General features: G+C 34.9%; 1 protein-coding gene across 2 annotated transcripts in view; it reads right to left on the reverse strand.

The window, feature by feature from the left end:
* The window catches only part of Rh7 (Rhodopsin 7), a 76,047-nt gene that overhangs the window by 2,213 nt on the left and 57,089 nt on the right, over window positions 1–16,745 (reverse strand). For both annotated transcript variants that reach the window (XM_036363060.2, XM_036363054.2), the window contains exons 2-4: window positions 11,810–13,227; window positions 8,484–8,672; window positions 76–206 (exon numbers count right to left, since the gene is read on the reverse strand). In XM_036363060.2, coding sequence (XP_036218953.2) covers window positions 76–206; window positions 8,484–8,672; window positions 11,810–12,744 — 1,255 coding nt within the window. In that variant the 5' untranslated portion in view covers window positions 12,745–13,227. The remainder of the gene's footprint in view (window positions 1–75; window positions 207–8,483; window positions 8,673–11,809; window positions 13,228–16,745) is intronic.

Genomic DNA, 16,745 nt, shown 5'->3' on the forward strand with positions numbered 1-16,745 from the left:
TTGTCTAATTATTTAGTATGTCTTGAGTATATTTCGAAACTTCCATTAAATTTATTTTATATACTTCATACTTACCAACATCACCAAGCGCAGGACCCTGCTTGAAATTATTAAATATTGCAATCGGACATTTCATTAACATGAGAAGATCACTCACAGCCAAATTGATGACCAATGTGTTCGCAGGTGTGCGTAAGGATTTGCAGCTGAAAAAATGCGAAAGATAATAAAAAATATTTATTTGGAAGATATTAATTGAAACAAAAAAACTAGTATGGTAGGGTTTAGGAATATCATAAACATAGGTTTCATTTATGGTTTTTAAATGAAGAAATTGATACTTTCATTAAATAATTCAATACCAGAAGTAGGACACCAACGAAGGCCAATAAGGGTCATAACAAATAAGTGCAACCGTAACAAACGATGCCATTTTCCCTTTAAGATGCCTGTACTTGACGTGAATATCAACAGAATCTGTGCCCCACCTCTTTCAATGTCTTATACCGTGGGGTCTCTAGATGTTTGATGCGTTGCTGCAGTCTTCTCGATCTGTCAGCCACATTTTGCATTCAAGTGGCGCCACCAGACTGTGACCAGTGAAAATTCCAATAATTTTCCTACTTCTATCGAGTGCCAGTAGGACCTATCTATATTTTTGATCGACCGTTTTAAACATGTCTTTGCAGTTTTGCACCCAGGTAGATCGTTCTATCGCGTTTTGATTTTCCTTGCCATGCTCTTGTGCAGATCCTCGTTAACTTGTCGATCACGTTTTCGAGTGATGTTTCCCCAATACAAAGACCTCTGCTCGAAATATACTGCAGTAGTCCGGCAGCCTAGTGGTAGGCTGTCTTATTTCTCTGGGCAGTATATCCCCGCACCAACTAAGGCCTCCATCTCTTTCTATGTTTACTCTGAACTTTCTTACTTTCTCAATTTAAAAGTGGGATCATGTAGTCTTTGCTTGCCAAACCGCCATTACCCGCCGAACTATTACCCAAGGTTTTCATATTAAGCATGATGCCCTTTCACCGAAGAGCATTTTGCAATATTCTCACCTAACCTTATGAATACATAGCAAACACATAACATACATATGTATGTATGTACGGATAGAGTTAAAAGAAATTTTTAGGTATTTAGCTCATATGTTTTTGATATTTTTTTTATTCATAGCGTGCATGGGAATTATGCAGCATTTTAGTCAGTTTGGCTCATTTCCAACCCAGCACATGTATGCAATTTTATCCAACAGTATATGATGGCACCGTGGTCGTACCTATAGCACAGTTGTTATACCCTGAAAAGGGTATATTAAGTTTGCCACATTGTTTGTAACACTCAGAAGGAGACGTCGGAGATCCTATTAAATATATATTTAAATGATCAGCGCGACGAGCTAAGTCGATTTAGCTTTGTCCGTCTGTCTGTCTGAATATAAGCGAACTAAAGGGGCTACCAACAAGAATGACGTGATGTTAAAATGATATGAAACATTAAAATTTATTTAAATTTGGTCAAAATGGGTTCGGTTTCTTTTGTTATGCATAAAAAAATACACCTGTGAAGGGTATTTCCCTATTTTCATTGATCACGTCATAATTTTGGTAGCGGTATTAATATTTTATGGGAAGTGGGCATGACTATTGGCCAATTTTCATGTACGATGATGAAATGCAATATTCTCAACGAGCTTAATTGTTACTATTCGAACGGTTTACGTAATGTGTACATTAAAGTTACCAGGTCGAGTCAACTTACATACTACTGGGATAAAAAAGATAGTAATTAGCGTGATGTGGTGCACTAGAAATTCTTTTTGCCGGACCAAACTGTAAACAAAGAATATTTTATTTAGCCTTATGCATCGATTGCGTCTGGCAATTCGTCTGAAGTGGCCAGAATTATGGGCGAACAGCTTGCTTCCCTCATCACGATAACACAGGTCAACAAAAAAAAATTTTGTGCATAGGAATGATCGCGAAGGCAGATATTACATTCCGAATTCGTTTTGGAATCTGAACCAAACCAAACACGTCTCATCAACTCTGAAGACTTCAATGATTTAATAAGAGACTTAAATCTATATACAGCAGAGTTATTGGTATCGCGATTAAAACCATGGAATTTACTGAATTTTGATGTTCGAATATCCTATCCAACAAAACGACATACACAACTTTTTTGTTTCTTCAGTAAGAAAGATGGACTCTGTTTTTGTCATGACGTGAAAGGTTGATTTGAAAAAATTGGTATTCCTTGCCATACAACTGAATGGCGCCTTTTTATTGATAGCTCAACAGAAAGTCTCAAATTTGTTTTACTTCATAATGGAACCAAATTTCCAACTACTCCATTGGCACATTTCGTATATCTGAAAGACTATTAAGACAGTATTGAAATGCTATTAACGACAATTAAATATATGGATTACAAGTGGGGAGTTATTACAGACTTGAGGCATACTAAATACTTCTATTATTCTCGCTTTTGGGAGAGTACGAATAATGCTGTTGATTACCGCCAAAAACATTGGCCGGTACGTACTGATTACGAAATGGGAAAATGCTATATTGAATGGGAAACAATTATCGATCCTAAAACTATATTAATGCCGCCATTGCATATAAAATTGGATCACATTAAACAATTTCTAAAGGCTTTTAATCGTGAGGCCGAAGCTTTCCAAATATTTGAAGAATTTTCAAAGCTTTCAGAGGCAAATATAAAAGCTGGAATCTTTATAGTAATGTCTCTAATAAGAAGATTATATATTGTGAAATTTTTTCGAAGTTACTTAATAGTTTTGGTTTTAAGGCAGTAGTGCATAGTTTCTTTGGAAATCTCAGGGTTGACAATTATGACGAGCTGATCACTGATATCATTACGAGTTTCCCCATCATCGATGTACATGTTACATTCTCATTCAGATAAATTTAAAGATAATGTGAGAGAAGAACAAGAAAACCTATTCCATCAAGATATAAAGGAATTTAAGAAACGTTACCAAGGCCGGTATACTGAAAACATGATAGGGAACTATGCTCTTATTAATAAGAGAAATTTCTTCGGAACATGACAGGAAAAGTTAAACAGTTTATATTTATTATAAGAATGAATCCTAAATGATTGATCGGTATCTTTTAATAAATTATTTATGTGTAAAATTTTTGCGTATTTTATTGAGTTGAAATTTTTCATTTTCTTTCAAATAAAGATAAATATAATGTCCGCTATATTAAATAGTCCAGGTGAAGTACTCGAATCGGAATGTAGAGGCTTTGAGTATTTTATGAACTATACTAAATATTAGTTGATAAATAAGTAATATATATTCAGAATATATTAATAACTCTTTTAAAAATAGTGTTTATCCGAACTCAGATTGTCCACTTGGGGTCTACTTGGTAATTTAAGAAACTCCAAATACTGCAATTTTATCTACCCTTCGCTTTTTAATCATATCTTTGCAAGTCAAAACAGAGTATGAATGTGAGTAACTAAAACCACATGTGATATTTATCTACTGAGAAATGATCACTTACTGGAAATATGCAACTAATTAGGTGGCAGCAGTTGTAGTCATGGCTATCTTGTGGGTAATGTCAACTACTGCAAAGCGGAATGTTAAGGCTTAACATAACATACAAGCATGTATTTGAAGCAGTTTAGTTGGTATAAAGGCTTAGACTTCTCAAAATATATATGCGAGTGTTTGCGGTTTTACGGTAGCGGGACGTAAGGAGCTACAGGTTTCTATTTATTATAAGAATCTGACTCGAAAGTAGTGTGTTTAAATCCGCTTACAAATCTTTGGAAGGATTTCTTATGAAAAATTTAAATGAATGAGTTAATCAGTATTTACTCGTACCAAAAGATCTAAAACATTTGCAAAATCAGTGTATAATGAAGGTCGCACAAGAGATGCTTCACTACGTAGCTGAGAACAAACGTAGCGCTCCAAAAAATGAGAAAAATCCCAGAAATAAAATTTAATGTCTCTGGCTTGTTTAGTGCTTGATTTATCGCGCATTTAGTATTTTTTAACAGTATCGTTATATGAGGAGTGGGCGGAGTTGACACCCGATTTCACCCATTTGTACACCGTGGAGAGAGATGCTAAAAATATTTGTTCCCAGTGAATTTTGTTATTATAGCTTAAATGGTTTAGGAGATATGCACATTAAACTTATTAGGGGGCGGGACCACGCCCATTTAAAAAATTTTAACCGCATATGACTCTCCCTAATGTGATCCTGTATACCAAATAAGAGTCTTGTATCTTGTTGTGGAGCTTAGTTATGTCAATTTATTTGTTTTTGATTAATGACGTTTTGTAGGCGTGGTAGTGTTCCGATTACGAGTATATGCAATACCAACCGTCTTACGGTACCAAGAAACCTGTCTACCTAGTTTCATAAAGATATCTCAATTTTAACTCAAGTTAGAGCTTGAACGGACGGACGGACGGACGGACGGACAGACAGTCACCCGGATTTCAACCCGTCTCTTCATCCTAATCATTTATATATATATAACCCTATATCTACCTCGATTAGTTTTAGGTGATACAAACAACCGTTAGGTGAACAAAACTATTATACTCTGTAGCAACAAGTTGCGAGAGTATAAAAAACTCTTGTCATGCTTATATTGGCTCCGGCGTATATTTTGAGAACGATAATAAAAATTTTTATGAAAATATGTGAAATTTTTAGCTTGTCAGTCCGCTGATCATTTATATACTTGTATATGTGTGTATATATTTTATGGGGTGTTATAATGTTCGTGGGAAACATAATATATCTTGTTCATGGTATAAACATATTTTGTTCCTTAATTCTTAATATAAATTATATATTATTATTAAATACCGACAGATCATATTTGGCATCATTTTTCATGCTAATACATACATTCGTATATTGTGCAAACCACAGCAAATATGCCAAAGCCAACCGTAACATAACATACATAAGTACATATAAATTGTATGTAGCTTATTCAGCACTTTGTGTAATCTCATCCGCAGGCATTCAGCCAGGCTCATAGCCATGCCGTATTAAATCTGTTACACACATAGAGATGATATTTATTCTATCTTGCTATGAATATATGACTAGTATGTGTGGAAAGCTTTCGAGACGAACGTAACAGTGTTGGCCAGGTCGAATCGCATAATGTTCCAGGAAAACACTTTTCTACTTAAATTTAGCTGCCTGATTGCTTCAAGAGGAGATATTCAAATGTTACGGTTTGCCAATGAGTACCTCATAGTCTAAGATTTTATTATATTGTAATTCCGGTTCCGTTGTGTGTTATTCCCCTTTATACATAGGTTGTTATCTATACTAATATTACAAAGAGGAAAGATTTTATTGTTTGTTTGAATTGAATATTCTCTGAAACCACTTGACGAATTTGAAAAATACTTTCACCGTTCGGAAACTAGACTCTCTCCGGTGAACACAGAATATATTATATTTTCAAAAAAGTTAAGGGTCTTTACTAAAACGCCAATAATGTAACCCAAGGTGTAAAAAATGACTAAAAAAATTCCTTGCATAGAGTATAGAACAAAATAATGTACTACGACTTTTAAAAAATTATCAACAAAAAATGCGCCTAAAAAAAAATTAATATGCCGCCTCTGTAAAATCTCTTTATTTTTACCTTTAAATCTTTATCAAAACTAATTAGACTAATTTGATACCTTTATACAACTTTTTGAATTAGAAGAGTATTAGAAAAAAGTCGAGTGATGAATGGGCTGCAAAGTAATATGCGATGTATTCATCATTGGACTACGAGAAGGGAGTCAATGTCATGAAATAAAGTCAGAGCGGCTCATTCGTCCAGTTAGCTCCCTACGAAGCAGTCGTGTGCGGAAATGAATATAAATAATATTGAAACTTCGATGTTCACATCTCATCGTCTATATGAGATCCACTTCCCCAAGTTGTTTTCGTTAAAACAAATTTATCAATTTGGGATGATATGATTCCTGACTGAAATCGGACTGTTCAGAAAATATTACATTTTATACTAATTTAAGACAATTTATTAATTAGATTTGATCATACCAGGCACACAAACTGAAAAGTTTGTAAACAAATTTTATTAGAGGGCAATTTTTGTATATAACATATATGCTGTGTGGGTGTTCCACGCAATTGATAAGAATCCAAGTTTCAGGTTTATTATTCAAAGACTCATTTAAAAAACAGCAGTTAACGTGCCTTAAGTCTGATTTACAGAAAGCCCGATTCATTTGTTTGTCGACCGACGCTTCCAATTGCAAAGCAATCAAGATGTTTCCTGTTGCCATTCATTATTTTCTTCCATTATCTGGAGTGAATGTTACAATAATTGAACTTTCACAAGAAAAAGGTTAAACGTCGGATATGATTTTTCATTGATTAAAAGAGTCTAGGAAAATTTTTAGTTGACTGATAAATTGAACGCTTACTGTGGTGATGTACGCCAACTAATTTCGATCAAAATATTGTTGATGTAGGTTGTGCAGCGCATATCTCAGATCTACACATATTTATACATCCGCACGATTCGCTCAGAAGCATTAAAGTCAATCTGCGAGATTTCTGAAGACGAATACGATCAACTGGTTGGTTACTGCGAAACTCGGTTCATTGGCTTGGGAGAAGCTTTGGGGAAAATAATTCGAATGCTCCAACCTTTGGAAACGTATTTCGACGACCTTCCTTCACCCCTCAAAAAAGCTGCCAGCTGTATCCGACATTTTGTTAGTAATCGACTATCGAAGCTATTTATTAACTGAAATTTTTCTCAAATCGAGAAATTATTTAATTACTATCTCATTAATTTTAGGCTATGATTTTCGAAGAAAAAATAAAGAAAATTAAAGGCGATGATATTCCAGCAGTAGCAATTTACAAACACTTGTAACATTTAATGAACAATTTGCAAACATCCAACCAACACAATGACTTTCTGTTGCAAGTTAAATTGGAAATGAAGAACCTGAAGAAAGAAAACTATGACATGAAGCAATTTGAAGTAAAGGCGAAACAATTTCGAGGTAAATATTTAATTTTACAACTCATTTTTCGTTTTCTCTTTTTTAATTGTCTTCAATATGTCAATCAGGTGATTGCTACGAATATCTTGAGGCATGGACTCAACAGTTCGCTCATGTAAAACTATTTGGTTGGGTGCTGAGAAAAAGTTTGTATATTGAAAATGTTTATATATTCACAGAAAATAATATTTTGAAAGCATCAAACACTACTTCACATAAGCTGTTCGAACAATTCACTTGTGTATCTCAGTATATAGGTGACAAACGAATTGGTGGATGGAGTAAAGAGCAGACATCCGTTGACAAATGTTGGGTGTAATGTTTTACATTTCTGTTGAAGCAGAACATTCCATTCGTTGAGCTTTCAGAGATCGTTTAATATATTTTAACACTACCAGGAACATCGGCACCAGTTGAACGCTTATTTTCCCCCATTAACAGAATGTGGACATCAAAAAAACTCGCCTACAAGTCAGCACCGTGAAATCGATTTTATTTGTGAAGAATAATTTCCTGTTTAAAATTTTCACTCACTTAAAATCGCACCCTGAGCTTCTTCGAAAAATGTCACCCGATTTCACCCATTTTTACACCGTCAATAGAGGTGCTAAAAACATTTGCTCCCAGTGAATTTGGTTATTATAGCTTTAGCGGTTTAGGAGATATGCACATTAAACTTATTAGGGGCGGGACCACGCCCACTTAGAAAAACAAAGTTAACTGCAGATGCCCCTCCCTAATGTGATCCTGTGTCCCAAATAACAGTCTTGCATATTATTGCTGAGCTTAGTTATGGCAATTTATTTATTTTTGATTAATGGCGTTTTGTGGGCGTGGCAGTGGTCCGATTACGCCCATATGCAATACCAATCGTCTCACGGTACCAAGAAATATGTCTACCAAGTTTCATAAAGATATCGCAATTTTTACTCAAGTTAGAGCTTGTACGGACGGACTGAAAGACAGTCACCCGGATTTCAAGTCGTCTCTTCATCCTGATCATTTATATATATATAACCCTATATCTAACACGATTAGTTTTAGGTGATACAAACAACAAGTTTCAAAACTGTTATACTCTGTAGCAACAGGTTGCGAGAGTATAAAAACCGTCCGGGATTTAACCGGAAAAAATATGTTCATCTAAGTCTAACTACTTGTACAAGTACTTATGTATGTATATGTATGGTTTGACTTAGAAAATTTGCTATATTTAAATATGTAAGCACTGTATTATTATTAAAAATTATTTTATATTAATTATTTTTTAGGATAAGATATTGTTTGTGTGAAATACTTAAAAAAACAGTCGGCTGAGCAGTTGGGCTTGTTACCCATACTAGCTGTAAACAGGTTTATAACAAGGGATTGGAGTGCTGGGTACTTCACGAATGTATGTATGTTTTGCGCCTTCACTTACCGTACGAACATAAATATGACGAGTGAATTGCCAAGACAACCGATGCTTGATATGATGATATAGATTATGGCCATAATATAGTAGGTGCGGGTACTTGGCGGTTCGAATTGCAGCCAAAATGGGTTTATTCTCGCTATGTATGACACATCATAGTCGCCATGATAACGTCTTAGCGCAGGATAAGCGGAGCTGCAATTGCAAAGAAAGAAATCAAATAAAAGCAGTTGTTTCAAGTACTGTGTTACCATGAATAATATATATGTATCAATGGGAGATAGGAATAGTATTGACTCGATTCTATCTAGTTTTGGCATTACTACATGTCATTAAGAGAAAATTAATGGTACCTCACATACCATCACCAATAAGTAAAGCCAACCGAACATTAGTTATCGGGAAACTAGCTCAAGTTTTCACCCAATTTTATTAATTTTAGGCACAAAAAACACTGTTATTAGGAAAACATGCTCTCTCATTTTTATTAAGATAACTCACATCTTGGCCGATATAAGCGGTATAAAGTCACCCAGAAGTTCGAAAATCTCTATATTAGGTATATGGGGGCTAAGAGAAATCTTGACCCGATTCAACATTTTTGACATACAGACATGCTGTTATCAGGAAATAATTCTCTTCAATTTCAATTATATATGTCACTTATTGACCGATATTTTCAGTAAAAATTCAGCCGAGGGCTCTGCGGTTCACATTTCCGGTATCTGGGGGTTTGAATAGTTATGGTCCGATTTTGACAAGTTTTAAGCTTGAGAAGGCGTTTCTTAATTGGTGGTTTATTTGTGTACCATACTGGAAAGTGAAAAAATCAAAAGGAATTTAAAGTTATAATATAAGGAAAGTAGGTGTGGTTTCAATGCGATTTCACCCATTGGCGCACTGTATCAGGGGAATGTTAAAATTATCCTATGTACCCAATTTGGTTGAGAAGGTTCGGAGACATATGATTTCAACTAAGTATGGTCGGTGCCACGTCGATCGTCGAGTTTTGACGTTGGCTCCTAAAAAGCCCTCTTGTATTATATTGAATGTAAAGTTCACTGTCTGTGATGCATTTAGTTATTGATTTATTGCATTTTAAGTGGTTTTTAACAAAACCGTTATATGGGGAGTGGCAGATTTCTGCTTATGGTGCCAAGAAATATGGGTACCAAGTTTCATCAAGATATCTCTATCTTGTAAGGGAAGAAATAGACAAATTTTAGTCAGTACTGTGTAATGAAATTTTTATGTTTTATTTATATTAAATGATGTCCTTTACACTTCCTTCACTTAGTTGAATTTCTACAGAAAATTTGAAAATGCTATCAGAGAACTCACAATTCTAGCGAAACAAATTGGTATCACGTATCTTACGACATGTTGTATTGAACAATGTCACGTTTATTTTATACACACTTCGACGAATGGCTTGTGTTTAAATGTGAAATAATATGTACAGAGTGCGTCATCGTTTATGCAAACATTTATTAACATTGAACTGATTGGTCATTTAGATCACCAGTTCCACTCTTACTGATGTATATCAGTGGCTTATTGGAAAAAAACAAAAAATATTATACGCCATTCATCCTAGACCTATTGACGAAGGAAATTCAAACGTTTCCGCCGAAATCTTCGCTATAGCGCTCGATATTCTCGGAAAAGCTCCTTAAAAAGAATTTATTTTAACGCAAATACTTGATTGATTCCCATAAAATTTTAAAGGGTTAAGAAAAATAAAAATTATTCAAATATAAAAGGGGCTCAAAGTTTTTAGGCCGTCATATATAAGAGTTGGTACACGCTGTATTTCGTACCAAATTTTTCTCACGTAAATCTGCAAAAACGTCCATTTACATTTTTCTTTGGAAGCCTATGCATATTCTCTTAAAGTTTTATGGTAACCCACATAGAGTACCATATGAGTCCTACTACTGCGATACAAATAACTTGTGTACTCAATTGTGTCACTCAGAAGTCGCCAACCTATGGCATCGCACAGCAGCTTGCGAATATTTTATATACATGTGTATTTATAACGGATTAACTTGGATCGACAACCTGTTTTGATGGTGAAATATTCGACTGTCACAACTTCTACTAGGCATGTAAAGAATATAAAATGCTTATAAAGAATAGTAAGGGTGCGAACATGTCGAAATATTAAGGTCCACGAAATGCTTACAATAAACGAATTATGATGCTTAGGTGGTAGCATTGATGACAGTGAGGCTGAATGTTCGTTGTGTTCTATTGCATTAAATTAGAAATAAAATAGAAATAATGAAAAAGAGAAATTGAAGGTTATCGAGTTTACTGGTGTCATGACTCAGTTATACATAAATAAAACGTTGTATTACTTGAAGGTGAGCGTCTTTATACCCTGAACAGGGTATATTAAGTTAGCCACGAAGTTTGTAATACCCAGAAGGAAACGTCGGAGACCCTATAAAGTATATATATAAATGATCACCGTGATGAGCTGAGTTGATTTAGCCATGTCCGTCTGTCTGTCTGTCTGCATAACAGTGTAATCTCCGAAGAAATTATTCAGATCGGATGACTATAGCGTATAGCTGCCATACAAACTGAACAATCGGAATGAAGTGCCTTTATGGAAAACTCTTTCATTTGACGAGGAATCTTCACGAAATTTGGCATGTATTATTATTTAAAGCATTAATCTAATCTCCGAAGAAATTGTATAGATCGGATGACTATAGCATATAGCTGCCATATTAACTGAACGATCGGAGTAAAGTGCTTGTATGGAAAATTTTTTTATTTGACGAGGTATCTTCACGAAATTAGGCACGAGTTATTGCTTAAGGCAACAAATTATTCTCCACAGAAATTGGTCAGATCAGATCACTATATCATATAGCTGCCATACAAATTGAACGTTTGGAATCAAGTTCTTGTAAGGGGCTTTTGTATTTGTGAAGGGTATTATAGCCTCGGCGCAATCGAAGTTAACGTTTTTTCTTGTTTTATACTAAATTTGCCACGATGTTTGTAGCACCCAGAAGGAAACGTTGGAAACAAACTTAATATACCTTGTTCAGGATATAATAATCTCATCTGAACCAACTTGTTAAAACACCCTGTTTCATCCGATTGTAATACATTAGCTAAGTTGGCTTTGTGCGTCCCTAACCTCTCCCGTGTGTCATCAATCTTCAACTGTGAAAAACTCAAGAGAGCTTCTTTCAATTTGCCTAAGTTCTTGTCATGCTTGCACAGTTGCTCATAAGTACAATATAAACACATATAGGTATATGTACATATTATATATGTACAAGCACATGTGTAAACGTGTTTCCACTTACCTAAACGTTTCATTTGCCAAATCCATTTCAATTAAATCGACTTTGTCTGTCGCTGATTGATTTAAAGTCGGCCAACTAACGCCGTCAACTGACCAGTTAATGTTTGTGTTGTTGTTGTCAAAACCATCTACACTGCCGGTGGGTGGCAACAGATTGCTGGGTATATTCGCAATCGCCATCGATGCGGAGGTTGAGGCAATTGTTGTTGCAACGGACATAATGGCACGACCAGTTTGGCTACCAAAGTTACTGTTATTGTTATTAGTGGTGCTGATGTTGTTGTTGTTGTCGTAGCTGTTATTACTCCCAATCATTGGCGACGTGTTGGAAATGCTCGGAGCGTAGTTGTTGCTTAAACTGTTGCTTGCACGCTTGCTGATGCCGCTCCGGCGACGATTGCTATTCCTGACACGCCACGTGGTTACCATTTCAACAATATTACATACACTCGCAGTATGTGCCCGGAGCAACACGTCCAAGGCAATTGTGTTGGTGCTTATTTTGCTTATGAGAATGTCAAAGTTGATGTGGCAGCAGCTGCTGTTGGCGTTGATGGCAGCAGTTCTATGCTGTTGCTCTCGTTTAGGTTGTTGTTGTTGTTGTTGTTGCGGTGCACTATTAATTATAGTCGCTTTGTTTTCGTTGATTTTCCTTTCCAGCTTGTTCCGTCTTTGACGGTGGCGCTCTCTTGGCTGTTTATGTTCCGAATTATGAACAACAACAACAATTGTTGCTTTATCTACGGAATTTGTTTGTATAAATTTAGCTCCTTGCACTGGCAAGCAATTGCTGCAGTCGTTGTTGTTATTATTGTTGTTGTAGTCTTTGTTTTTTCTGTTGGTTTGGCTGCTGCCTTCGCCGCTGCTAAAAATGCAATCACCAACTGCTTCTGCTTCTGCTATTCTGCTGTTGTTGTTGCTGCTGCTGCTGCCCATTTCAACACCACTTTCAAATTTGTTGCTTTAATCACTTGTCGTTAAACGTTATAGTTGTTGTTGTTATTTTTTCTACCAAGTGCTGCTTCGTTATTGTTCAACTTTTTGAGGTTTTCATTTTTATTTGTGAAATTTCGGCTGCCTCACTGTGGCTGTTTACGCCGACTGTTGCCAGCTGCCCTTGAAGTTTTTTCCGACCGAGAACTGACGAACGGTAACAACATGTCCCTTTTCATATACGTACGTTTCACTGCACACATTAAAATTTCTCTAGTGGTCGGCTGAAATATTGCCTTTGCTATTTGTCGGCCTAATCGGATTGGTGAGTGTGTGGGTTGGCCAACTATGCACACACTTATACATAACATATGTACCATATATACTTATATATTTGTTTGTTTGAAATTTTATTTTTCTCAAACTCTTAACTTTCTTTAATGTTTTTTGTTTATTTAGTTCGCGTCAATTGCGATTCTTTGGCACCTGCGAATTGACAAAAGCAAAAACAAAAAAATTAAATACGAATTTCTACCGAATTTCGTTCTAATTATGTAACGGTATCACTTAGCATTGCCGTTGGTAATTTTACAAAAGTCTCAATTAGTTTAATTGGCATAATATTGTTGCAGTTATATTGACAGAAATGAATGTACAAACATAAATAATACTAATGTATAATGAAATTAAATATCTGAGAAAATATAGAAAAAAAAAAAAAATTTCCACAAAAAGTACAGTTCATTAGTTGTTGCATACATTTGACCTTTTGCACTAAAATTTTCTTGGTTTCTCCAATTGGTACAATACTACTATTTTTGAAGACATTTCTAAGCTATTAATAGGCAAGCAACTTTACGAAAATCAGATACATATACGAGTATGTGGTATAAACTCAACTCAAAGTAGCTACAATTAATCTACTGGGTGTCCCAGGAAAATATCTCGAGACTATCGGATGTTCTTATTTCACATATCGTACTTTTTTTGCCAACCGGAAGCACTATTATTATAAAGAGTAAAAATTTGTTGGTTTGTTTGTTTGAATTGAATAGGCTCCGAACCTATTTGACGGATGTAAAAAATTCTTTCACGTAGGGAAGTAGACGTGGTGGTATTCAGATTTTGCCCAATTTAACACTGAGTCTGTGACCTACAATATAACTTATTAAAATACCAAATTTGATTGTAGTCCATTAAAAATTTCGACGAAGAATGAATGTTGAAATGTTTCGCAACATTTTTATACTCTTGCAACATGTTGATACAGAATGTAATAGTTTTGTTCACCTAACGGTTTTTTGTATCATCTAAAACTAATCCATATAGATATAGGCTTATTTATATATAAATGATCAGGATGACAAGGCGAACTAAAACCGGATGTCTGTCTGTCCGTCCGCACGTCTGTCCATGCAAGGTGTAACTTGAGTAAGAATTGCGATATCGTCATGAAACTTTGTACACTTGTTCGTTGGTCGAATTGGGAAGACGAGTTCGTAGATGGGCGTAATCAGACAAATGCCACAGCCATTAATCGTAAACTTACAAATTGCCACGACTAAGCTCTTGCGACAGCGTGAAACGGGATGAAGTTGCATGATAACCACGCTCATTCCCCATATAACGGTTTTTTTTAAAAAGTGCGATAAATCAATAACTACACATCGAGACATAACATTTTACATCCATAATTGCACAAGAGAACTTTATAGGAGTCAGTGTCAAATTTGGATGATGGAAGTGACATCACCCATATTTAAGTGAAATCACATATCTCCGAACCTTCTGGAAAAAATCGAGTACATACGCAAAAGGGCGAAATCGAACTGCAACCACACCTACTTCCAATATATTAGAACTTTAAATTCTTCCTAATTTTTTCACTTTCCAGTATGGTATACAATTCAACCACCAATTATTATATCGGGTTGAAACTTTGCACGAACAGTGTCTTTAAGGTATGCCATATTAGATTTAAAAATTGCCAAAATTCGGTCATAACTATTCATGCCAACAGATCCAAAATATGTGACCCCAGTGCATACTGTTAACGTTTTATCGAAAATATTGATCAATATGCGAGAAATATTATAGAAATTTGGAGAGAATCCTTTTATAATTTAATTGAGTCACTTATTTCCTTAGCCACTATATCCCTAATAGAAAGATTTTCAAATAAGTGATCTTAATCGAGAGATCGCGATTTCTACTATCATATACCTAATCCCATATACCTAATTAAGATTTTCAAACTCCCGGATGACTTTATGCGGTATATTGGTAAATATGTAAAATATTTTAAATCAACTGATCTGTATAATGTTGGATATACTATAGCGTAATGCCGACAATATGTAAAATTGGTCCACGAATTACCCAAACTCACATATACTACAAGTAATGATATTCGTTATTTTAACAAACGTTATGCCGAATATGTCGGTCAGTGTATAAGGTACATGTGTATTTATTTATAAATTTGCTTGAAAACTTGTTCCCGAGTATACTTGAGTAATGTCAAAAGTTCGTGCAGTCAGCCCAGACCTTTCCTGCCTCCAATACGCCCTATATACAATGCAATAGTTATAAAACTAATTTAGGCTAATATACATAAGTTAATAAGACTCAAATTTGATTGTTATCCATTCACGATTTCATTAAACAAATAATGATGAATTCTTTCGCAAAATTTTTTGAAATAATAAAATTTTGCCAACACCTGAAGGTATTTCCCCGGATTTTATCCTGGTAAAAGTATGAAAAGTTCAGTTACACCCGAACTTAGTCGTTCCTTACTTGTTGAAATATAGGATTTCATCTGAAAGTGTAAACAGCGCCGAAGAAGATTATGAAACAATGGCAAAGTACGTTTTTCGATCCACTACAACCATTGAAATATGTGATGTGAGATCCATGAAACTTCAATCATTGACTAACTCATTCCAACAAAACGCTACTGCTCTATGAACAGAGGGAATCATTTGTCCATATTTCTTCAAAAATTAAGTCGGCCATGATGTTACAGCCAATAGGGAATGCTATAGAGCCATTATTAATGACTTTTTTGTGCCTTATTAACAAGTAACGAACAGACGGACAGTCAATCGGATTTCAACTCGTCTAATTTTTAGGTGATACAAACCACTGTTGGTGAACAAAACTATATTCTTGGCCTTGTTCAAATGTTGCACCATATTTATCATGAGCATATCCCACACTGTAAAGTCTTATTCGGCTTATTTCTATTCGGTTTTTATTATCGAAATGGATAAGGAATTATCTTGGGATTTAATTGCAAAAATTATTTTAACGTGTATACAGTTTGCTAAGATTACTAAAATATATTTGATATGAAATCAAAGGGACAAAAGCTAATTCATTGATCCAAAAGTGAACATGTGTTTGAGTTATTTTATGATCTATTCATTATATTTTCAATCACACAAACGCTCTCATTGATTGGGATATTTTTATTATACAAGTAAGTGTAATGTTTTTGTTCAATGAGAGTAGAAAATGTTTGTTTTTTATATGAAAAGAATATAACGCAACACAAAAGGCTTAGATTTGTGATATTTATTTTAAAATCATATTTTCATCTCATGTACTCGGTATTGTTGCAAAATTATACTAAAGGAGCATCATTAACTTGTAAATGGAAATTGGGACGATGCATTTTTTTTTGTTACGTATAAAGTAAAGTCAATGAAAAAGTAAGTTGTTAATGATGTCGCTGAAAGCTTATATTTACTTATCAGACCAGCGGGTAAGGAAAGTTAGAACCAGATGCTTAATATTATGGCTTTAAACATTCAGTGCTTGGATAGGATATGTCTAAAATTTCATATCGAAATCTCAAAAACTGAGGGATTAATTCGTGTATATACAGACATACGTATGGGCATGACTAAATCGACTTAGCGCATCACGCTGGTCATTTATGTATATACTCTATATGGCCGCCAACGTTTCCTTCTGGGTGTTAAAAACGTCGTGGCAAA

Source organism: Bactrocera oleae, chromosome 6 (genome assembly GCF_042242935.1).
Source record: "Bactrocera oleae isolate idBacOlea1 chromosome 6, idBacOlea1, whole genome shotgun sequence".
In the NCBI taxonomy this organism is placed as follows: domain Eukaryota; kingdom Metazoa; phylum Arthropoda; class Insecta; order Diptera; family Tephritidae; genus Bactrocera; species Bactrocera oleae.